General features: G+C 47.5%; 8 protein-coding genes across 8 annotated transcripts; 7 read left to right on the forward strand and 1 right to left on the reverse strand.

The window, feature by feature from the left end:
* The first annotated feature begins 926 nt into the window (after positions 1-926).
* P175DRAFT_0500649 (zinc metalloproteinase family protein) lies at positions 927-4,007 on the forward strand. Its single transcript, XM_040896996.1, has 4 exons — positions 927-1,408; positions 1,491-1,586; positions 1,660-3,397; positions 3,458-4,007. The coding sequence occupies exons 1-4, from the start codon at positions 1,100-1,102 to the stop codon at positions 3,679-3,681; spliced, it is 2,367 nt and encodes a 788-aa protein (XP_040753161.1). The 5' UTR covers positions 927-1,099; the 3' UTR covers positions 3,682-4,007.
* P175DRAFT_0199310 (uncharacterized protein) lies at positions 3,622-4,317 on the forward strand. The gene has a single exon (XM_040892567.1). The coding sequence runs from the start codon at positions 3,712-3,714 to the stop codon at positions 4,102-4,104; it is 393 nt and encodes a 130-aa protein (XP_040753162.1). The 5' UTR covers positions 3,622-3,711; the 3' UTR covers positions 4,105-4,317.
* Positions 3,967-4,709, forward strand: P175DRAFT_0199286 (uncharacterized protein). The gene has a single exon (XM_040892566.1). It carries the CDS (start codon positions 4,185-4,187, stop codon positions 4,554-4,556), a length of 372 nt encoding a protein of 123 aa, XP_040753163.1. The 5' UTR covers positions 3,967-4,184; the 3' UTR covers positions 4,557-4,709.
* Positions 4,710-5,118: 409 nt separating this feature from the next.
* On the forward strand, positions 5,119-7,027 carry P175DRAFT_0477291 (uncharacterized protein). Its single transcript, XM_040895315.1, has 2 exons — positions 5,119-5,640; positions 5,702-7,027. Exons 1-2 carry the CDS (start codon positions 5,203-5,205, stop codon positions 6,800-6,802), a joined length of 1,539 nt encoding a protein of 512 aa, XP_040753164.1. The 5' UTR covers positions 5,119-5,202; the 3' UTR covers positions 6,803-7,027.
* A 1,626-nt stretch (positions 7,028-8,653) lies between these two features.
* P175DRAFT_0500650 (uncharacterized protein) lies at positions 8,654-9,349 on the forward strand. Its single transcript, XM_040896997.1, has 2 exons — positions 8,654-8,733; positions 8,804-9,349. The coding sequence occupies exons 1-2, from the start codon at positions 8,711-8,713 to the stop codon at positions 9,006-9,008; spliced, it is 228 nt and encodes a 75-aa protein (XP_040753165.1). The 5' UTR covers positions 8,654-8,710; the 3' UTR covers positions 9,009-9,349.
* Positions 9,350-11,530: 2,181 nt separating this feature from the next.
* P175DRAFT_0508692 (grainyhead-like protein) lies at positions 11,531-13,781 on the forward strand (the record flags this gene model as incomplete). Its single annotated transcript, XM_040898373.1, has 3 exons — positions 11,531-12,033; positions 12,109-13,400; positions 13,456-13,781. 3 exons carry the CDS (start codon positions 11,531-11,533, stop codon positions 13,779-13,781), a joined length of 2,121 nt encoding a protein of 706 aa, XP_040753166.1.
* A 1,778-nt stretch (positions 13,782-15,559) lies between these two features.
* P175DRAFT_0522990 (uncharacterized protein) lies at positions 15,560-16,774 on the forward strand. Its single transcript, XM_040899290.1, has 4 exons — positions 15,560-15,813; positions 15,871-15,933; positions 15,996-16,049; positions 16,113-16,774. The coding sequence occupies exons 1-4, from the start codon at positions 15,750-15,752 to the stop codon at positions 16,514-16,516; spliced, it is 585 nt and encodes a 194-aa protein (XP_040753167.1). The 5' UTR covers positions 15,560-15,749; the 3' UTR covers positions 16,517-16,774.
* Positions 16,775-16,799: 25 nt separating this feature from the next.
* Positions 16,800-21,365, reverse strand: P175DRAFT_0456761 (CLH domain-containing protein). Its single transcript, XM_040894636.1, has 5 exons — positions 20,970-21,365; positions 20,892-20,918; positions 19,869-20,842; positions 17,539-19,820; positions 16,800-17,353 (listed from the first exon to the last, which is right to left on the reverse strand). The coding sequence occupies exons 1-5, from the start codon at positions 21,291-21,293 to the stop codon at positions 17,064-17,066; spliced, it is 3,897 nt and encodes a 1,298-aa protein (XP_040753168.1). The 5' UTR covers positions 21,294-21,365; the 3' UTR covers positions 16,800-17,063.
* Between the last annotated feature and the right edge of the window lie 70 nt (positions 21,366-21,435).

Here is a 21,435-nt window from a genome sequence, read left to right on the forward strand (position 1 = left end):
CAGTACTCCATGAGTCCATCAGAGTCCATTCTAGGGAGTGGTTGAGAAAGGGGCCAGAGAGAAGCCAGTTCCTGGTCATCCCTCGGTTCTGGCATACCTAGGTAAAGGAAGTAAGTACGGAGTAGGTGCAGAACAATAAACGACAGCAATCCTGGTCACTGGTGCACGCCAAATATAGCAGACGATCTCTGGATCTAGTCGTTTTAGTGGTGAGACTAAAACTAGTCTTCAAACCCACACACACACACTTCGTCTATTCGCAAATATGATGTTGGCTGGTAGTGACCCACTGTATGAAGAAGAAGAAGAAGAATAATATTCCTGTTAAGATTGCTGAGTATGAGAAAAGAAATAAAGAGAGTAAGGAAGTTATCTATCTCTGACTGGTCCTGGTCGAACAGCAAGTGTCTCACTTTAACACCAGAAGACAATTTGACCCAGTTAGTTAGTTATTATTATGTATTATTATCAGTTACTAATTCTGATCCAAATGAAATCTCCCCGCTTGGATCGCTAGTGATTGCATTCTTTTCCCTGTTACCTATCTGTTTATCCATCCAACTTGGATTTTTCTTCTTCTTCTTCTTCTTCTTCCACTTCTTCTCTCGTTTCTTTTCTTCTGTCCTCCACTAATGAACGACTTCTTTTCCTTCCTCCTCTGTACCTGACCTTCTAGTGGATGCGGGGATTGCTTGTTCCAATCATTCATCAACCACCACCGCAAACGGTCGCCTACTATCTGTCCAGATCGGCTCTAACTACTCACCACCTGTTGGTCGTGAATCAAGAATACAATCAAGCTAAAAAGAAAGGAAGAAATTTCTGATCAGCTTCGTCACTCGTTTTGTTTTCTCTTCTTAATTTTCTGACCAGTTCCTCGGGGGACTGTGACTTGAAAAAAAAAAAAAAATACCCAAAGGCTCCTAGCAGCAAGAAACGTCTCTTTCCTTCCTTTTTTCATCCAGTCCTCTATACCTCAGTTACTACTGCCTCTTCTTCTCCCCGTTGCATTCCAGATCAAGCAGCAAGAGCAACAACAACAACAACAAGAAGAAGAACAAGATTAATATAATTTCTCAGCTCTGTCACCATCCTCATCATGCCCCTCTTCAAGCAGCTCCGTCGTCGCTCCAGAGCGAGCTTCCGTACCACAAAATCAACAGAGACCAAATCCAATGAATCCCAGTCCAATGGTGAAATGACCTCGGGGAAGTCGTCCTCGACCCTCGATACAGCTTCGTACAGCTCCGTCACACCTCCATCCTCCATCAAACCCAATCTCTCCTCCCATAACCTCCCCGCGCTGAGTGAATCCAATGGCAGCACCAACGGCACAAGTCCTTCCCTTCCTGTGCCGCAGCCACGACCGCCTCCCCTGATGCCACCCTCCCAGCGGAACAGCTATTTTGTATGTGGAAAAATATACCCCCCCCCCCCGCGCCAATTGGCCCGTGTAACTTCTTCTGACCATCGTGCTTTGATTTCTACAGGGTGGTAGCTCGCCTTCCATCAATGGCGCCGCTCGATCGCCACAACCATCCTCTCCATATGCCCCGAGAATTATATCCATCTCGGAAAACTCATGGGTGCGTTCCTTTCCAAGTCTTGTCTGGCCCTACTAGCCGGTCAGTGGTCGGGCTCCAGCTCATTCCTGCGCAGGTACATCAAAAAGTTCTACTGGTATATGGCCAAGTCGGAGATCCAAGACAACGCCCACTCGATGGAAATGTGACCGTCTTTCATCATCAAGATAATTTCCCACCCGTGACGTGGCCAGTAACATCCTCCCATTTCAAAGCTCTTGTACATCTAGCTCCAGGACCCAACCGTCTTCGCTTTGATTTCACCTCGACCAAATCATCATCCACCAGTCTTCACCAGGCCACCCATTCGTCCTGGATCTGTGTCAACTATCTGCCCCTGGTTAATTCTCCGCCTCTGCATCTCGTGATACTACTCGGAAAGGACTCCGACGGAACATTCGATGCGGTTCCGGAGCGAAAACAAAAGGAAGGCAATAACCTGGAAACCGCGATTCGAAAATATCGCATGGCTGCATACCTCTGGCAAGCATTCACTGGGGAGCAAATGTTCCGGAATAATTTCGGACGGAGGTGCTTCCGTTTCGAAGAAGAATGGCAGCCAGGCACCTTGAGTCAGCGCGATGCCACGAATGGCCAGATGCGGAACGAAGCCAAGGTTCATATCGTTCGTACTGATAAAACTGTCGCAGAGTTACGGGACCTGGAGTGCGCTCAGCAATACGGCCCCGCCACACGTAAGGACGACCTCTTCCAGATCGCTCAGGAAGCCGTCAAAGCCCACTTCCACTTGCAACCGGGTCAAAAACAGTATGTATCTGTCCTGCTTCTCGACTCTCATTGGGATACGGAATCCCAAACCATTACCGGCCATGCCGCCCTGGGTTCGGGCCAGGGTGACCTGAAGATGGCAATGTTCGGCTCCCATTGTCTCCAAAGCTACCCGTCGAGTCTGGAGGATGTGGTCGACGCATTTTCTGATTGCACTCGAACCAACACGGATTACATCGCCAACGACCATGGCGAGGCCGGATCCAGCTGGGAGGTGGCTAATCTAGGGATTGGGGCTCATCTTCACGAAGTTGGCCATCTCTTTGGCTGCCCGCATCAAGAGTCGGGGATTATGCTACGAGACTATGTGCGCCTCAACCGATCGTTTATGACCCGTGAGCCCTTTTCGACCCGAACAAAAATCCAAGGCTTAAACCCATGCCTACCCCAAGACGAGTGTGGGTGGCATCGCCTGGATGCCTTACGTTTCCGCTTCCACCCTTGTTTCCGGCTCCCTGGCGATCCCCCCATCAGCTCGGACGACAGCGTTCAGGTCTGGCCAGTCGAGAACGGCAAGATCTTGCTCACAGCCACGACTGGAATCGCATTTATAGAACTGTACGCGGAGGGCGACCAAGTCAGCCGAAATTTCATCGAATACGTCAATAGTGAATCCACCAGCAACGGACTACCGAGGCAGGTTGTTTTGACAGAAAGCGAACTCCGACAGCGCGTTTTCGGCAGCGAGAAGGAGAAGAAAAAACAGATCAGACTGTCTGCGCTGTCTGGCGCTCTTGGGGTATATGCCGTTGGCTCCATCAGTAGTCTGAAGACCAAAAATTCTCAGGTGAAACTTCCCAAGGGGGTTGGTTACCGCGGATGTAAACTTGGCCAATCGCAATTGCCAGGGAGTCAGCCAAATCAACTGCTTTTAGACTGTGCTTTCGAATCCACCAAACTTCTTACGTCAGTCAAGGTGTACCACGGGGCAGCAGTGAATGGACTGGAATTTTTCTATGAGGATGCTACCAGCCAATTATTTGGCAATAGGGGAGGAAAGCCTGGTGGTGATGATTTTGTGCTTGGTAAGCCCTCGCAATATGTTCCGTTACGGAAGATCGTGTTTGATTGCTAACTGCATCCAGATACTCGACGCGGCGAGATTCTTCTTGGTTTCTATATCCGTGCGGGAGAATGGATTGACGCTATTGAGATTTTGACTAGCCTGGGGAGAAAATCCGGCATCTTTGGTAATGCCCGTGGGGGTTCAGGGTACGAGAAAACTCTTGTGTTTTGGTGTTCGTATGGCGGCTGTCTTGTGCTGATTTCTCTATTCCAGGTACAACTTGATCCCTCCTCTGGGTTATAAAGTTGCAGGCATCTCAGGATCCTGTGGCGAATGGGTCGATGGCTTCTCTCTAATCATTATGCACTGATTTCCCCTCGAGGAGATGACCGCCCCATAAACACCTCACGTCCGTATAGAGAAACGATCCCAGGATTCGTGCCTTGCGGGCACCCTCCTTCATCCCAAGGTTTCAACCCTACTCTAAATCCCAGCTCCACCACGGTACTTTGGGACACTACATCCGGTTCCATCGGTCAACTTGAGTCTGTTGGGCTCCCCGCAAACTCTAGATTGCCCTTTCTTTTTTCCTTTTCTTCTTTCTCCCTCTCTCTCTCTCTCTCTCTCTCTCTTTTTTTTTTTTTTTTTTTTTTTTTTTTTTCTTTGCCACAATTTAATCTTGCTCGGATACACCCACATTTCAGAGCTATAAGAGACTATAGCTGAGCTGCAGGGCCTGCAATGCGTGACATACCATCGCTATACATGATGCGCTCATTTATTTTATCTCATGTTCAGGAGGGTCAATGTTTATATCCTTTTCATTCTTGTTCACATGGGCGGCGCTCTGGGTTTGCTTTGTCTTTTGTGATGCTTATGTTTGGGAGTTTGATTACATGGCGCATGCAGCATTCACAGTAATGTATGCCATGGGACAAGCAGGACTTGTGGACCATGGCTTGTTGACTGCTGTGTTTCTTACACATAATTTGATAATTCGCTGGGTGGCTCATAGATTATATATACCACATGCATTATATCTGTTTCTAGCTGAGAAGGGTAAAATGAGATACACAGCACCATATTACCTACATCAAGTAGCTTTCAATATGATAGATAGAGATCACTGTCCCAGGATTGTTTATCCTCTTGTTAGATTAGTGGTCCCAACAGCATAGCATGCTCCAGAATAATGCAGGTGCAAAAGATATATATCACTCTTAGAGGCTGTCTACAAAAAGAACTGTTGGAAACCAAGTACAAATAAAACTAGAAACCCTCAGATTAGGTATATATGGGTTAGTATGAAGAGTGGTTGATGGTTGATGCTTACCTTAGGTACCAGGTAGGATCTAACTAATTTACCTATCTTGCACTTCCAGCACTTCTTTCCTACTTCAGGTCAAGATACTTTGAAACCTACCTAAGGTACCTAAGGTATGCACACCTGGACGTATAAAACGACATCTCACCGTTTGATCATTCAAGTTTTTTTTTTTTCTCTCTCCCCCACACCAACATCTCCTGTAACATGGTAAAATTCTACCAGCCCCTTGGTTTTCGTTCTGTGCAGGGACCAGAGCGATTGGATTTGGAAGCATTTATAGTTGAAGGGCGGATCCACTTGAGACCCTCTCCACCGGCACGGATAAACGAATGATCCGTGGTTCACGTGATATCGGAATAGGGGTGCGTATCGAGGTAGTCCTCAGATGGTCAACTATGTAATCAATAACTCACTTTAACAGGTTTTGCCCTGCATTTTTGTGAGCAACTTGGGCCTCTGGAGGTGTTCTTCCCTACATAGGGTAGAATAGTTTTAAAATGACAACAACCCTCCCTCTTCTCAGAGGAAACAACATCTCCCTAGAAGACGCCTTGACAGATGACGATAATATCCTCCATCGATTAGATTATCCACAGAAAAAGGAGGAACTCTGGTCGTACTTTCTCTCCCACAAGAGTGATATCGAAGAATTGGTGTCCTTCCATCTTCACGCGAAGCACTGCCGGGTATCCGACGAAGCTGACTGGTTATTTGGAAGCTACAACGTGTGCATTCCAGTCTATATTGACCTGCTGTCTGAGGAACGCGTCCTCGTTCGAATCCCCCTGCCTTTTAAAGTCGGAGAGGCGAATAACCCTGGAAATGTGGATGAAAAACTGCGGTGTGAAGTAGCTACCTACATCTGGATTCATGAGAATTGCCCAGCCGTCCCCATTCCCTCCCTCTACGGGTTCGCATTTCCTGATGGGCAGACTGTAAGTGGGCCTAAATGATATTTCTTTAAAACAAATTAACTAAGTAGTCTATTTATCCTAGTTCGCTAAACCATCTTCTGTATCCTTTATTTCTCGGCTCCAGTGGCACATTACACGGACCATCCGCTCATGGTTGGGGTTTCCTATGAGATGCCCCTTCGTTAGCCTTCGACGGTCGAACCCATTGACAACCAATGGGTATATGATCATCAGCTTTATAAAGAACGGCCAGATGCTCTCTAATTCTTGGGCAACGCATCTTCTTGAAGATAAGACACGCAGGCAGACTCTCTTTCGTGACCTCGCAAATATTATGGTTTCGTTAAATCGGACCCAATTTCCGCAAATAGGGTCTCTAACTTTAAATAATAATGGTGAAGTCAGTTTAACCAACCGACCCTTGACCCTACGACTCCAAACATTTGAAAACGAAGGCATTCCTACAATCCCAAGAGACTCAACTTATCGGGCTGTGGAGCCCTATATTCTGGACCTTCTACAGTGCCATGACAACCGCATTTACTACCAACCAAATGCCATTCATGACTTGAATGACGGTCAGGAGCAATTTGCCGCTTTAACTATAATGCGTGGTCTCCTCTGTCAATTTATATCTCGTCAATATCGCAATGGACCATTTGTCTTTACGCTTACTGATCTTCACCCAAGTAATATATTTGTTGATAATAACTGGCATATTACATCTCTTATTGACCTGGAATGGGCATGTTCTTTGCCTGTTGAACTACAAACACCCCCTTACTGGCTATCTGGTCGGCCTATTGATGACATTGAACATGGAGAGCATCTACAGATTTTCGAGAAAATTATTAATGAATTGATAGATATATTCGAAGCACAGGAGCAAAAGATTCAAGGCTCTAAAGCTTTCCAGGCCCATATCATGAGAACATGCTGGAATCGAGGAAGTTTCTGGTACTTCCAAGCTGTACATAGCCCAAAGGGACTCCTCCGGGTCTTCAACGAGCATATCCAGCGCAGATTTTGTGAGGAGCATTGTAGCCAACGAGTGTTTGATCAAACTGTCAGTCCATACTGGTGCGTAGGAGCCGAGGACTTTATTCAAAAGAAGGTGGAGGAAGAAGCGGAGTACAAAGATCGGCTGGGAAAACGGTTTGGTGATTTTGGTCAACGATTTTGATTCTGTTCGACCCTCTTCTGTTCGGTGGCGCTTTGGACATCGGACAGCTATCTGGGTGCCTCAAAATCGGGTCCGATTGTTCGGGCAGAGCCGCGGCTTTCCATCGCAGCTCCCCGTAACGATCGCCATCACTGGCATACTGTGGAATTCTACGGTAAAATCTCTCCATCGCTAGGTGGTTTCTCATTAGAATATTCCAATAAGGCTTGTCTTTCAAGTCGTCACCGAGATCTAGCCTCTGTTAAGAGTAAAAAAAAACCTCAACCCTAAACCCTAAAAATAAAACCCCTCATCCTTCACATATTCTGGTATTACGTATCCTGATGCCATGTTCAGTCTTTCTTGATAGCTGACAGCTGTTTACAATCTGAGTAACTGGGGGAATTAGGGAGGAGAGGTGTTGAGGTCGGATGAATTCAATCTCACAGTAAGATATCTAGAGGGTAGAAAGAACCTCTTTGTATGTGGTAATAAGTTTTCACCAAAAAGAACCCCGATACTAAGAGAAGAACGTAAATTTGGTATTTTTGCTTACCAGATTGTCGGGTCTTGTCCCGCCGGGGGGGGGGGCTGAAAGTTACCTTTTCCAGAGTAGTACATATTGTTTTTATCCATGGATGAACTTTCACTAAGCTAGAATGGTATTTTATCCAAGATGGATTCTATATGTTGCCATGTATGTCCCAATAATTGATGGATCATTGATTGCTTGAGGATGGGTGTGTCTGCTCCATAAATGTCACAATCATTGGGGGAAGCAGATTAGTTCAAATCTTTGCAAATGGGAAGCAGGATGTCCCTACGTACATAGTACTACTAGGTAGGACTAGGGTAGTGCTCAGAGCCCCTAAGCGGCTAGAACATCGCTCGCAAGCGGACTCTAATCTCATCATGGCTCTGATCAGCGTCTGAACTACATAGTGCACACTGCAGCGTAACTCCTCGCTACTCCGTAGATCGTGGAGCATGGACTTGAAAAGTTGATTGCTTGGTGGACATGTCAGGCTAACAGTACCAATCAGATGAGGGTTCCCCCCCCCCCCCCCCCTTTCTTTCTTTTCATCTTTCTTGTCTAAAACAACGAAGAAAGCCCGTGCCTCCTGAGAGAGGGAAGTTTCCTCATCCTCTCACTAGCACGGCTTCTCTTATCTTCTTCTCGAGATGTATTGTTGATTAGTGCGCAAGATGGCAGTACGACGCAACCATGATGCTATCAGCGTTTGATTAAGTTAGCGGTAGATTGTAGTCCCGATGGCGTCCGCGTCCCTTTGCCGGTTTTCCCTTTTCGGTATCACCCGGATGGTCTGCCCAGCAAATGGGAGTAAGCGCTGATAGCTTACAAGCTGTGTTTGGAATTGATTACAAGCGTCAATGGATGCATTGCAAACTGCTATTATCGAGAGGTCTGTTAGCACGAGAGACATATGAGGTAATCGGATCCCTCTTCTGGTATCAAATAAACATTTCCGGGTGGTGCCAAAAGAAGCACAACCCTTTTCTTCTCGCTTTGCGTGGAACGAAAGATCTCCCTCCGTCGGGCCAAACAATGGTTCCTCGACTCACTCCAGATTTCCGCTTACAATACACTGCTTATGTCATTTATATCCTGCAAGACTCGTATTACCAAACTCACATGGCCCGGTATTTGAAACCGTTGGAGATGGTATTTTAGACTGCTGATTGGCGGGATGTCAATCCGGGCGGTTCAAATCGGTATTCCAGTACGGAAATGAGACGATTTTTACCAGACGGTCTCTGTGTTGATATCGGGTATGGCGCTAAGACATCTTTCCACCAAACCGCCTTGGATTCCAGATGTGCTTTTCGTCAACGACCATCGTCAGTCGTCCTGCAATGCTCTGCCACCCCATCCATACCTACCGTAAGTAGCAACTAAGGCGCTATTCAATGGGGTGCACCCATTTAACATTGTATGCTCATTGGGCCAGAACATGCCTGTGCTCATGTTTGACTTCTGCTAACTATATCTTTCCCACACGGAAATTCTCAATCGTCTTGTTGGCATAACCCACGGAACGAGTATATTGACCGGGAATCTACCTCTCGGATTTTACCTAGATTCTGTTATCAGCATTCTGGTGCTGAAACCACGATCTCCCCGGAGACTCGGCGCGCTTGGATGAATCAGTCCACTATCGACTTGTGGTTGCGCGATGATTTCAGTGTAGCCGAAACGGAATTCTAATTCAATCCCAAGGAATTGATAGTCTATCAGTATTCAACGACGATCTGCTCGTTGAATTGGGATATATGGAACCCTTCATCTGGTGGGGAATGGCGAGAACCACATCGATCTTCTCGCCACGTGATGCTCAGGCTTCCTCGAAATCTTTACCTACCTATACTTAGATAGCTGACTTTACACTCAAGCCCATGATTCGCTTAGGATAAGCTTCCTGTGCCCGGAAGTCTTGAGGATGATCATGAGTTGAGTCTCCTACAACATTGACCTCAGCTTTGACAGTTTCCTAGTCTCCCCACGAAGAAGTTCCTGAAATATACCTTAATTTCACACTTGAGCCTGGGCCAGCATGATCGAACTTTGATGATATATAGTTTCTGCTTGCTAGCTAGCTAAGGTTATAATATAACTTCGGAGATTCGCAACGACCGAAATTCCTCAACAGCACATGGGGTGTTGGTATTACCTATTCCGGACAGCATTTGACGGCATTCCCACTGTTTACTATGTACCCGGAGTTTCTCAACGGCCCACATTCATTGGAAGGTCCCTGCGGTAGTGTGCTGGGCTGCTGGTTATTACGACTGTGGCTTAACCTAGAGTACCCGGAGAGGTTAGGTATAAGAATAGCCCCTCCCCCATTGACATTTTTAGTCTACTCCTAGTGACAGTTCCATAACGGCTCTGAGATCGGACAATTTTAGCTTTGATTTTTTATTACATTCCTCATCATTTTAGAGTTGATCTTATTCCTGTCATGAAACCGAGGTTTTGTTGCTTTCGGAGAGACCGGAGGGTTTGAGTCAATCCAACTTGGTTTCCCATAAGATATGCTGTGATTCTAGTACTTGACTGGGCTCTTTCCCTTTACATGAAGCACGAAAAGTCTACTACGCCCCTGAAGCTATGGGGAGCAAAGTAACGAATGTGATAAATACAGAGCCATACACTCCAATCCTTCCAAAAATACACTGTTCTGTATTGTTTGTCTGTAACCGAAGAATACAATTTTTGGGGATAATACCTACTAAATACGGGTCTGTATGCTCCACCGTGGATACCCCCGCAGGCTTCATTGGGCCCCCGTCCGATTCCGTTCCAGCCAAAATCTCCCAGAAATTACCTGTAGGTGTATAACTCGAACCAAGAGAGAGAGAAACAACAAGGACCGAGTCTCAGTACAGAAAAAGGTGATGGAAATAGACAGAATATAAGAGAGACAGAGTTTCTAGAAGGTTTTCTTCTTTCTCCTCGTTTCAATCCAATATTATTATTACCTATACCTCTTTGCGCCCTCGAACAACATCCATCCATTCTTACACATCATCACCACCACCACCACCAATACTTTTCACATATCGCCCCTTTCTGCTCTTTTATTAATAACTATCGCATTCTTTCCACAATTCCTTGGGTTCATCTTCCTCGACTCTTTTCAAATCTAATTTCCTGCATTTTTAAGTGTTGTCACTCATAATATTGTGGTAGAAGGGGGGGGGAGAAAGCACAACTACTAGACTCCCCTCTTACGCACCTACCGACTACTAGTTCATCATCCAGCACGACCGCAGAACTTCTATTGCTGCCGTCTCCCCTCTTCCAACCATTTTATCTCCCCCTCCAACTCTCTTGCTGTTTCATTCGGTCGGAGGGAAAACACTCATCCCAGGTTTTTTTTTTCTCAGCGCGCGCATACGCACACTCATATACCGCTGTCTTCCTCAGTCCTATCTTCCACCCCTCCCAACTTTCTCCCAAAGATCTTCGTTTCTTTATGCGTTGTATAACTCGTGAGCGCTGCATATATTCGCACTTCCCGACCCGTCGCTCTCGTTCAGATTTGCTTTCTTCGCCATCAATACTCTCATCTTGTTGCGATCTTCGACCTGCCACATCTTGCGGCCGCTCTCATACTATGTTCGATCGCATGCTGTCTCGAGAGATTTGAACATAACGATCGAAATCTCGCCTGCGTCTCCAGACCGCAGTTAAGAACCTTGCAGTTTGGGACAGGGATCTCTCCCAGACTGCGATTCTTACAGGCCGGGACGCTAGGTGAGATCTGGATTACTCTGTTAATCCGGATGTCATCTTTACACCTGCGCTTTCTCTCCTCTTGCCCCAACTCCAACCGTTTGGGCGCGTAAAAAAAAAAAAAAACACGCTGCGACCGAAGCAGATTATAATGTTTCGCAACAGGTATGTCTCCCATTATCTCCATTGCCCGCACATACTGCACATTGGGTTCAATGATCAACCCGGGGCTGACCGGATTCATTCTCCGTCCAGACAGACTTCCCAAAAACCCAACGATGAGTTGATACGACGTTTCCGGAAAACCTTCCAAGATCTTGTTCTTCCAGCAAAATCAGTAAACCCACACCGCAGAGATCGAAATTTTAATAGCACAGTCCCGCTCGAACCTGTTTCTCCAACTAAGTACGTTACGATATTTGTTCCTTTCCCTTTTGCAAAAGCGAGGAAAATACCGTGGTTACTGACTTGAATTACAATTTAGGTTCAACATGGACCCAGACGCCATCCCGCAGCCCACGCAAGACCCGCACCCGCAATACATGGCACCGATGGTTGACCCGAACTCACTTCAATTCATTAACCCTCTGAGCCAACCACATGGCTACTATACTCCTAATTCCGGTGGCCTGGGCGCTATATACCATAGCCAAGCCGGTGACCTTCACACGCCTGGCATGGGTATGAACATGATCACCCCCCTCTCCATTGCGCAGCAGATGCCCATCCCTACGGATGGCTCGGGAATGCCTCTCGATCAGTATGATCCGCAGTATATACCTCCACACTTTCAAAACCCACAACCTTTTGGCCCTCCATCATTCTTTGCACCCGGTGCATTTGTCCAGACCGACGCAGGTTATGATGCCGTAGACGAATCCGTTGATGAAGGGTCTCTAAATGATGTCGATATGCAGGGAAACACACAGCCACAGATGGCAACCACGGCGATGCGAGATTCTGAGAACCAGGATATCCCAACCCCAGGCGAAAGGTAAGTTTTAAGGCCCCTTTGCACCCCTTGCCAATTTTTTTTTCCCCGGTGGTTAATCATATGTATATCTACTAGGTTCCGGTACCAGGTCACGCTGCGTGCTCCCACCGCTATGATAACCCACCAGAACGAAATTCCTGTCACATATCTCAACAAGGGCCAGGCCTACTCCATGTCCGTTATCGATTCAAACCCACCGTCTTTAAATTCACAGCCAGTTAAATACAGAACTTTTATCCGTGTTTCATTCCAAGAAGAAGAACAACGATTAAAACCCGCTACCTGCTGGCAGCTGTGGAAAGAAGGACGGGGGTCTAGCGAAGCGCATCAGAGGGGTGGCAAGCTCCAGGCTGTCGAATATGTGGATCCAATTCAGGGAGGGATAGAGGATCAAAAGAGTCGGCAAATTCAACTGGAACACTCATCATTTGACGGCTTCTGTGTCACCTGGTCCCCGAGTCCAATAACTGGGACATCGGAATGTGCCATCTCTGTTCGCTTCAACTTCCTGTCGACTGACTTTAGTCACTCAAAAGGTGTAAAAGGTATCCCAGTCAGGCTATGCGCCAAGACAGAACGGATATCAGGAGGCGCCTCCGACACTGCAGGCAAAGAATCGGAAGTGTGTTATTGTAAAGTCAAGCTTTTCCGAGACCATGGTGCTGAACGCAAGCTGTCCAATGATGTCGCACATGTGAGGAAAACGATTGAGAAGCTTCGACAGCAGATCCAACAAAATGAGATGGGCGCTGGCGGTTATGGTAAGCGCAAGCGCAGTAATGGACCCGTCGCTTTCAAGAGCTCGGATCCACGCCCAGCGAAGATATCCAAGCATAAACGGACGCTGTCCACGGGTTCACAAGATGGTTCCGGCAAGATGAGTGTTGGGGATGATCTGCTCGAAAAGCTGTCCTTATTGCAGGACATGTTCTCGTCGACCAGGCCTGTAAGTGTTCTGGGACTCCAGGGGGATGAAAATGATGACCCAGACATGTACCCTGTTCAACTCCCCGATTCTCGCAACTACATAAAAAAGGAAAGAGTTAGCCGTCAATTTAGCATGGATAGGAATACGCTGCAAACATTATCTCCAACAAGCAGCAGTATGTCAATTAGTTCCCCATGTCACCCTCCAAACGCTCAACAAAAAGGTGCTCTCTTCGAGTCCGACTTTTATGATTTGCTAAACGCTCCCAAAGAGAATTCGCGGTCATCATCCGAGGTCCAAGGCGACAGAACCCTCCTAAAGCACCCCGTGAAAGTGCAGAGGGTGCCATCGGGAGACGCCAGCGCGCCTACGGGTTACATTAAAGCGGTGGACATTGACCCAACTTACAGACCACCAGCAGAGCGACAACCTAGGCCAAGTAAGTAGCATAACCAAAAGCCGCAAAAAGGCTGCCAGGCTAAACAATATCTTAGTCGCTTGCTTTTACATCCGATTTCCCCGAAACGCTCAACATCAGGACGACTATTACCGGGCGGTTTATCTTACCGAGCGTACAGTTCGTGACTTGATGGAGAAGATTTCCGTGAAGCAACGAATAGACCCGCAGCGCATCATGCGCGTACTGCTTGTTAAAGAAAATGGCCTTAGGATTATGGTCGACGATGATGTGGTTCGCGAACTTCCCGATGGGCAAGATATGGTTGTTGAAATCTCAGAAACCGCGCCGTTTGAAAGTAGCACTGTTACCGCAGGCACTAATGCTTTCACCCCTCCAGTAGAAGTGAAATTGAGATACTAAGCTCATCCCGGCCAGTGCAGATAATTGCTACTTATACTTTGATCAATTCGAATCAAGTTTCAGACTTGGAGCCACTTCAGTGACCCTTTTCGAAATTCAATCTACTTTCACGTCAAGTCTCAGTCAATTCACCTGCGCCTGGTGCGCTTCAATTTTTTGGACGATTTCCTCACCGCCCAAGTTCTCTTCTGTTTTCTTTTCGGAGTTTGGTTCCTTTTTTTTTTTTTTTTATGCACTGACTTTGGGGCGTTGGTTCCGGGGATAATAAACGAGTCTCCGAACAATAATACTCCCTGTGTTTATATGGACATATGCTGCTCTACTGCTATTCTTGTGCCATACTAATCCTTTTTATGATATCCCACGTCTATGTGATTGTCATCATTGTCATTATTGTTGTTGTTGTTGTTGTTGCCGCTGTGATATTGCACTGGCTGTCAGTAATATATGATGGCAGATCTTGCTTCTTTTCGTGATTATTCTCATTGTGGTTTCGCGGATGTGATTGAGGGACGATGCACACGAAATAGATACCCTCTTATTTCAATTTGTCGAAATTGCGTTCTGGTTTCGTTTTATTCTGGGTTGTTATGCCCCGCTTCTTGGAGCCATGGGATCATGACCAAGGCTCGGTTCAACAAGTGTGTTAACATGCTTTGCAGTCTCGTACATGAGAGAGAAAAAAAAAACAACAACAAAAGCTCTGTCAGTGGATGTTGGGTTGGACCTTTGGGAGTGGAACACGATGGGGCTACTCCAGTGTGTCAGATCGGGCAGCGGTTCGGAATACGTTGGATCTTTGCTCAATAGATTTTACCTTTTTTTTTTTTTTTCTGTCACTTTCCTATGCTGGTTTAGAGTAGGTTTATGATAGGGTGAGTCTAACTTATACCAAGATATAGAATAAACAATCCAGCAGAAAAAAAAGCCTCACTAAAATCCCAAGTTTGCCCATGTGCACCTAGGTATGAAGTACCTACAACTTACAAGGTAGAGTCAGTAACCTCAGTTCGTCTAAACTAGAGCAAGTAAGTCCCGAAATTCCCTCCCTCGTAATATGCAGGGTCACTTTTGGGGCGTTTAGTGCGTACCTAGGTAGAGCTCTGACAGGACTCGAAACCTGCGCTCAGACCATGAATTTCCATTGGCACCGGCTTGCTTTTTTCTGAGATTAAGTGATTAGGCATGTTGCCCTAAAGGGAGGTCTCGCCAGTCCACCATCGCGCGGAAATTAGGCTTTGGTGGTGTAACTGGAGGTTATATTCTGGAACTCCTGGTGCACGGCGGCATGATGTCGTCATAGTTGCTGTATTTCCCTGTGGCTGCAAGATTTCCTTGGAAAAAAAAAAAAAAAAAAAAAAAAAAAAAAAAGAAAAATGGATCTTCACGGAGCGTGCCGATATCGATGTGGGGACTTGACATGCCATATGGGCGGTACATACAGAGTAGGTACCTAGGTAGGGAGCTATCCAGGACCGGCCAGGTACGCTTACTGTAATTTTCTAAATTGTTCCGCAAAACTCACCCGCTGGGTGTGTTAAATTACGTCTGTTTTTTTTTACACAGTCCGTCAGTCAGATTTGTCACTTTGACTTATTCTTCTGATAGACAGGTCCCTGGTTTGTCTAACCATGGAGCAAAAAGGGAAAGAAGGAATTATCCAAGGCAAGAAGGAACGACCAGAGAGTCTGTCGTACCTTCTAAATCTGGACGAGTTGCTTGAGTAACACCTGACCGGCGACCCTACCAGCTTCATCCTCTTCATCCCCCCCTCCCTCCTTCTTTGTCTTTCATCCTACTCTTCCATCTCATCACTCTACATTCAACTTCATCTCTGTACTCTTTTTCATCCCTGGTCGTGCCTGCTCATTCCATACGGCTCCCTCTTCCTTCTGATACCCTCCCACACTGCTGAAGGTTCCTACTTTCGCTTGATTCATTCGCAGAACCCTCCCAAATTTAGTGGAAATGGCTCACAAGATCATCATTTCCCTGGCTATTTGCCTGCTGGCCACTATCAGCTTTGCAGAAAGTAGGCACAGGACAGCATCCAGTCAACAAAAAGCTGAGATTTTGCTAACAATGCCAGAAAATGTTGGGCATGTGGATGTTGACCTGGTGTGGGATGAATCCGCCATGGATGCCTTCGGAAGTATGTTCCTGTATTGTCTCATGATACCATTATTGCTCCAGCTAACAAATCTCTTGAGGAAGACCCCAAGGCCAACGAAGCCACTGCTTTTAACCACAAACTTGTCTATCGTCATAGTAAGTTCATCGATCTTCTTCATCGCTTACCTTCAACTTCATGGCCAAGTAACACATTTCTAGCGACTGCCACTGTCACCGTCACCGTCACTGAGACCTACTGTGGACCAATTCAACCCAGTGTTTCGGAAACCTCTCCTGTCACGTCAATCCCAGAGGCGTCCCTTGTTCCTGGAACTTCTGTGGGCTCTGTTCCTCCCACTGAGCAAGCCCCGACTTCGGAAATCCCTAGTCCTCCAACTTCGACTGTTCAGCCCACTTCTTTTTCTTCTTCCGAGGCCCCCAGCACATCCAGCGAACATACAGCCACGCTTCCTACTACCTCCTTCGTTTCTGGACACTCTAGCGCAGCCCCAACTAGCACTGTTTCCGTGGCTCCCACTTCCAATGTTGGCTGCATGCGTGGCGGAACGATTAGCGCTGCGCTTGCATTGGCACTAACAGCTCTTCGGCTTTTCGCTGCGTAGGATAGGGCCGGTTCCATTCATCCCTCGTTCCAAGAGTTGAAGATACCTAACGACATCATACTGTCTACATCTAGTACGGTTAGTTATGTTGTTAGTTTCTCACGTTCTACCTCGGAGGAAAACCACATCAAAAAAAAATTGTCCTTTTCCTTTTATGTTTGATGGGGATGCAGCCGTGGCTATACCATACTGCACCCACTGATAATACTCATGTCTCTAGTCCAAGCGGCTGGTTCCCGTTGACGAAATTAATTAATCTCATTACAATTTGAAGTAAAAAGGTGCGTGTTAAATGGTATTCTCATGGGTATCTTCGTATAAATCACATATATCGCCCTTTTCAAGTCGTATTATATACGGACTGCTGAGCGGGACCACCAGCACACCAGATAAAGATAAAAGCACAATCTATCTCAAAAAGTCAAAAGGCCCAGACGCCCCAGCACGACCGACACTTACACCCACTGAACAAATATATTTGACAATCAACAGCCAACCCCGCGTTATCGGACAAGAAAGGACCAAAATGATCTGGGTGGTAGTCTGTCTACACCTCCGAATCCCCAAGAGCCTCAATCTCCTTGGCCAAAGCGCATATGCGGCACCCACCACCGACCCTATCACGCAAAAGGCGCGCGGTGGTTACCTTTGGACCGACAGTTCGGGAACCGGAGAGCGAAATTTCATCTAGGGCTGGCGTGCGGGATGGGGAAAGAGGCCTCGGGGTGTGGATGGCTGACTCGGCCGGGGTGTGGATGGCAGAGAGCGATCCGGGTGAATGGACGTGGGATAAATGAAATGCGTGGCCGCAGGCAAAGGCGACGAGGATTTCTTTTTCTAAATGGGAAGCGGGGGGTTGTGTTAGTATACATAGCCAGCCGTTTCTTGATGGAGTACCTAAGGGATAAGGGAGGGTGGGGATGGATGAAGATGATGTAATCGAAGAAAGTGGGGTGATATAGTTGGTTATGAAAGGAGAGAGAGAGAGAGAGAGAGTGTGTGTGTGTGTGTGTGTCACTTACCATTAGCACGGAAAGGACGGTGACAACCTGCGCACCTTCCAGCCTGTGGTGAGGGTGAGTTGGATGTCTTCCCGCCAGCTGCCTCCTTTGTCTCGTCGTTGTCAGCTACGGCCTCAGCTTCAGCCTCAGGCCCCGCAGGCTTCTCTTCGACAACGTTGAATTTGATTCCTCGTCGTTGGCCGCTACGCAGGGTGTCCATGCCAACTGCAACTTCGCTCTGGAGTACCTTGGCGGCCCCTTGACATATGATTGCCTGGAGGTCGTGCTCGCGCAGCAATCGCGTAAGGCCCTCCCTAAGACCTTCGATCTCGAGTCCGCTGGGAATACGACGGACAAGTTTAATCGGGTCGATGGAGGTTCCAGCTTCTACGAGCAGACCATGAATGAAACGGGGTTTGTCCATAGAATAGTCGACCAGGTCCTCCCAAAGATCTGGATCATCCTGGGATTTAGCAAATGAGATAGCCTGGGATACGTCTTTCAAGTCAGAGAGAATGAGATTCAAGGCTCTCTTTGTCTGTCCCGTTTTTGACAAGAGGTAGATGAGCTCCTGCGTGAAATGGCGTTGTTCACAGATAGCCACGGCTTTATCAAAAGAGTATGAGATGCTAGTCTGCAAGAACTCCATGAGTAAGGGACGGTCATACTCCGCAAAGAGTTCCGCAGCTGTATCCGCAAACCGATCAATAAGTGCTTTTCCTTCATCGGCCGCTAATTTGCTCGCTGCATCTCTCGTACTACGCCCCCGCCGAGGCTTTTCAGCACCGTGAGGAAGGAATTCTCCTCGCCAAAGAGCTCGTAAATAGAAGAAGAGAAACAGGGATTTGTTAGCCGTCTGCAATTGCTCGATAACGATAGCTGGTGGGACAATTCCCGTGTGTGCCTCACTGACCAGCAGTTTAATAGGTTCAGCAGTGACTTCTTCGAGTTCGGAAATAGGTGCTGACTTCATTTGCTCCTTCGATACGCGAATCATGATAAATGCGGGAATGTCGTCTGAAAGCGCATCTAGAAGCCTGTGATCTTTGATCAGAGCCATCGCAGTGTCTGCATCTTGAAGCCGAATATAGCAGCGCAATGCTTCACTGTAATGACCGCCAGCTAGGTACAGTTTAGCAAGGCACCTGGTCAGGACTTGCCAGTCATTTGTATCGGGAGCCACGGTTTTAGGTTCGAGTTGTTCCTCGACGGTTGCGGTCAAATCTTCGACGTCGAACAGGTCAAATGGCCAGGAGTCTATAAAGCCACTAAACTTTTGCCGGTCTTCTGTGATATAGTGTTCCAGGATGGCTTGGTAAATCGTGGAGGATAAAGGTGGGTGTATATCAGTAGGAAGAACAGCTGAAATTTCATCGAACTTGTCTTTCTTGATGAATAACCAGGCCCAGTGTTCCCATCTTGGTGTAGTATTTATAGCCTTCGCGCAAACTCCAGCAGCCTCCTGCCATTTACCCCCCCCGCAGAGCTGCTCTATCCAAAGCTCACCAATGCGACGTTTTTCCAACTCCGCAGCCGAGATACTACCACGGTCTGTGGCTGTTACCGAGGACATATCGTCGGCAAATAAATCGACCAGACTTTGAGCTCTCCCCCCCTGGGTTATGGACATGCTGTCTCCGCCCTCACTTATTGGCCCTGCTGCTTCAGGATGTTCATCGAGAAGCCTCCAAGCTTCATCGTACCTGCCATGGTCGTTAAGCCATGCCAAATGATCTGAAAGGCTTCTTCTAAGGGCAACAACGCAATCATAAGGACTATGAACAAATATCTTAGCACCTGTGCTCTCTGCAACCTCCTGCACTTCTTTCGAGAGAGGCTCATGAGGAGGAAGTCGCCGTGATGCAAAGGTACTTGGTGCCCTACTAGAAGCCTTGTCTCCACTGCTCGCAGTACTGCGGATGCTCGCAGCTGAACTAAACAACCGTGCAGGATACATTGTAGCATCCCAAAGACCAGTTCCCAGGGTTTCCAGTGCTCCGCGCTGCGAAACAGGGACGTTCATTTTCCAAGGGGGCAAAACACACAAGTGGTAGTCCGACGACGTAAGGCTCTGATGGCGGTTAACCGACAAAGTGTCGGCACTGAGCTCCTCTTTGCTTTCAATGTCAATAATTCGAAGCTCAGGCTCTAGCCCTTGTGGTCGGCGACGTGCACCAATGTGAGCCCCATCTTGGCTTCCATGCTGGTCCGGTGAATCATTTTCTGCCTCCATGTACGCGAGGACAACCAGGAGGCTAGGTGTATATAGCGAAATTCCAGATATAATACAGTCCGTTCGGAGTCTAGAAGTAGGTTAGTATCTGTTATACTATTTGTCTTATGAAACTTACATGGTAGCAACTTCAACTGATCCAATTTTCTGGTCTTTATTGCTCTTGTTCGGCCGATCAGGGTAGACATGGATTACCCACACGGTGCCCCCCCAGCCTACTACCAGTTTTTCCAACCTTTCCTTGATCACTGTAGATTGGGTTGGGGTTGACGGCTCATCAACTTCTGCTTCTCCTTTGCCTTCTAACATTGCGTCATGTTCCAAGGCAGTTTCGTCCACCCATTCAGCACGAGCTTTCCAAACACTGGCCATCTCCTCCCATCCGGGACGATTGGGACGATCCGTGTGGCTGATACGTTTCCATGCGAATTCTGAATCAGCAGAATCTAAATGGAGGTTTGATCGCATAATTTTGATCCCTTCTTCATTAACCCAAGCCACATACTTTCCGGAAAGCGACCATTTAATTGTGCTAATAGTTCCTTCGCCACTGTGCAATACAGTGTCCTTTCCAGTGTTGGGCCCCAGTCCAAGAGCACCAAACCAGTTTGAAGCAGCAGCCGCTGCACCTCCCATTGTCGTAGAATTGGTAGTTACGCCAACCCGGCCTCCAGTAGTGAGAATTAAATCCCCTGCTCGTCCTCCCGACAAGAATGACCGATCGCTCTTGTACTCTGGTGAAAGAGCGACTGCCTGGACCGGCCGACCGAAATTTCGCAAAAGAATATCCTTCTTATCCACTAACGATGCAACACATACGTTTCCATCGATTGAGGAGGTTGCAACATATATGGAGTTCGAAGGAATTGCCGGAAGAACGGCTTGAGGGCCTGGCTTGGATGGACCTCGGATACTACCTCCGCTGGATAACGGTTTTGCGGGCGCTCCTTGGTCTTCGGCAAATCTACTAGAAAGATCATGCTTCAAATTAGGCAGAGGAGGGGGGAACGGCGAAATCGAAATCGATGTAACGCTTGCAGAATGTGCATGGTATACGCGAAGGGATCGAAATAAAGGTAAGGACAGTACATGCTGTCGAAGATTAGTTTGTGAAGCTTTGTAATATTCGTGAGCCACCTACAATATTCCCGTTATGCGTTCCAATTATCTAAATTTTTATCAGCATTATGCAGAGCATGCGCAATAGGAAATCCCATACTAGTTTGTCTCCAGCGGCGAGGAAGGAGCTTGTTGCATCTCCGTTCCGATAAACGGCGCCCAATTGCTTGGTCAAATATTCATACTTCAGGTGCGGCTCATCATCTTCCTCTTCCTCCCCCTCACTCTCATCCCCTCTTGGTCCTACTTCTGTTTCAGTCGAGTCTTCGTCGTGATCGTGATCGTAGTCGTGGTCGTCATTAATGTCTTCGGCCTCGGTCTGTGGCCGCGGACTCTGTCGGGGGGTAGATCGGGCAGGGGCATCCTGGTCCGGAGTATCCTGGCGGGAGCTCTCCAAAGCCTCTGTCGCGCCAGGCGCGTCCATGGCGAGAGGCTTTTACGTACCTTCAAGTAAAGCTCTAGCTCTAAACAGAGACGACGGAGGGAAGGATCATGACATGGATGGTCGAGCTCCTGGACCTGGGGTAGTTCCTAAACTAACCGCGTTGAGGGGATCGTTTCTGACT

The sequence above is a fragment of the Aspergillus ochraceoroseus genome (genome assembly GCF_002846915.1).
Source record: "Aspergillus ochraceoroseus IBT 24754 chromosome Unknown P175scaffold_3, whole genome shotgun sequence".
Lineage (NCBI taxonomy): Eukaryota > Fungi > Ascomycota > Eurotiomycetes > Eurotiales > Aspergillaceae > Aspergillus > Aspergillus ochraceoroseus.

Coding starts and splice junctions, on each gene's coding strand:
- P175DRAFT_0500649 (XM_040896996.1), top strand. CDS start 1,100: ATGCCCCTCTTCAAGCAGCTCCGTCGTCGCTCCAGAGCGAGCTTCCGT. Junction 1,409..1,490: donor CCCAGCGGAACAGCTATTTT/GTATGTGGAAAA, acceptor TGATTTCTACAG/GGTGGTAGCTCGCCTTCCAT. Junction 3,398..3,457: donor TGGTGATGATTTTGTGCTTG/GTAAGCCCTCGC, acceptor AACTGCATCCAG/ATACTCGACGCGGCGAGATT.
- P175DRAFT_0199310 (XM_040892567.1), top strand. CDS start 3,712: ATGGGTCGATGGCTTCTCTCTAATCATTATGCACTGATTTCCCCTCGA.
- P175DRAFT_0199286 (XM_040892566.1), top strand. CDS start 4,185: ATGTTTATATCCTTTTCATTCTTGTTCACATGGGCGGCGCTCTGGGTT.
- P175DRAFT_0477291 (XM_040895315.1), top strand. CDS start 5,203: ATGACAACAACCCTCCCTCTTCTCAGAGGAAACAACATCTCCCTAGAA. Junction 5,641..5,701: donor CATTTCCTGATGGGCAGACT/GTAAGTGGGCCT, acceptor TATTTATCCTAG/TTCGCTAAACCATCTTCTGT.
- P175DRAFT_0500650 (XM_040896997.1), top strand. CDS start 8,711: ATGGGGTGCACCCATTTAACATT. Junction 8,734..8,803: donor GGGTGCACCCATTTAACATT/GTATGCTCATTG, acceptor TTTCCCACACGG/AAATTCTCAATCGTCTTGTT.
- P175DRAFT_0522990 (XM_040899290.1), top strand. CDS start 15,750: ATGGCTCACAAGATCATCATTTCCCTGGCTATTTGCCTGCTGGCCACT. Junction 15,814..15,870: donor CACTATCAGCTTTGCAGAAA/GTAGGCACAGGA, acceptor TAACAATGCCAG/AAAATGTTGGGCATGTGGAT. Junction 15,934..15,995: donor CGCCATGGATGCCTTCGGAA/GTATGTTCCTGT, acceptor CTCTTGAGGAAG/ACCCCAAGGCCAACGAAGCC.
- P175DRAFT_0456761 (XM_040894636.1), bottom strand. CDS start 21,293: ATGGACGCGCCTGGCGCGACAGAGGCTTTGGAGAGCTCCCGCCAGGAT. Junction 19,821..19,868: donor TCAGTTGAAGTTGCTACCAT/GTAAGTTTCATA, acceptor ACCTACTTCTAG/ACTCCGAACGGACTGTATTA. Junction 17,354..17,538: donor CCGTCCTTTCCGTGCTAATG/GTAAGTGACACA, acceptor CTTCCCATTTAG/AAAAAGAAATCCTCGTCGCC.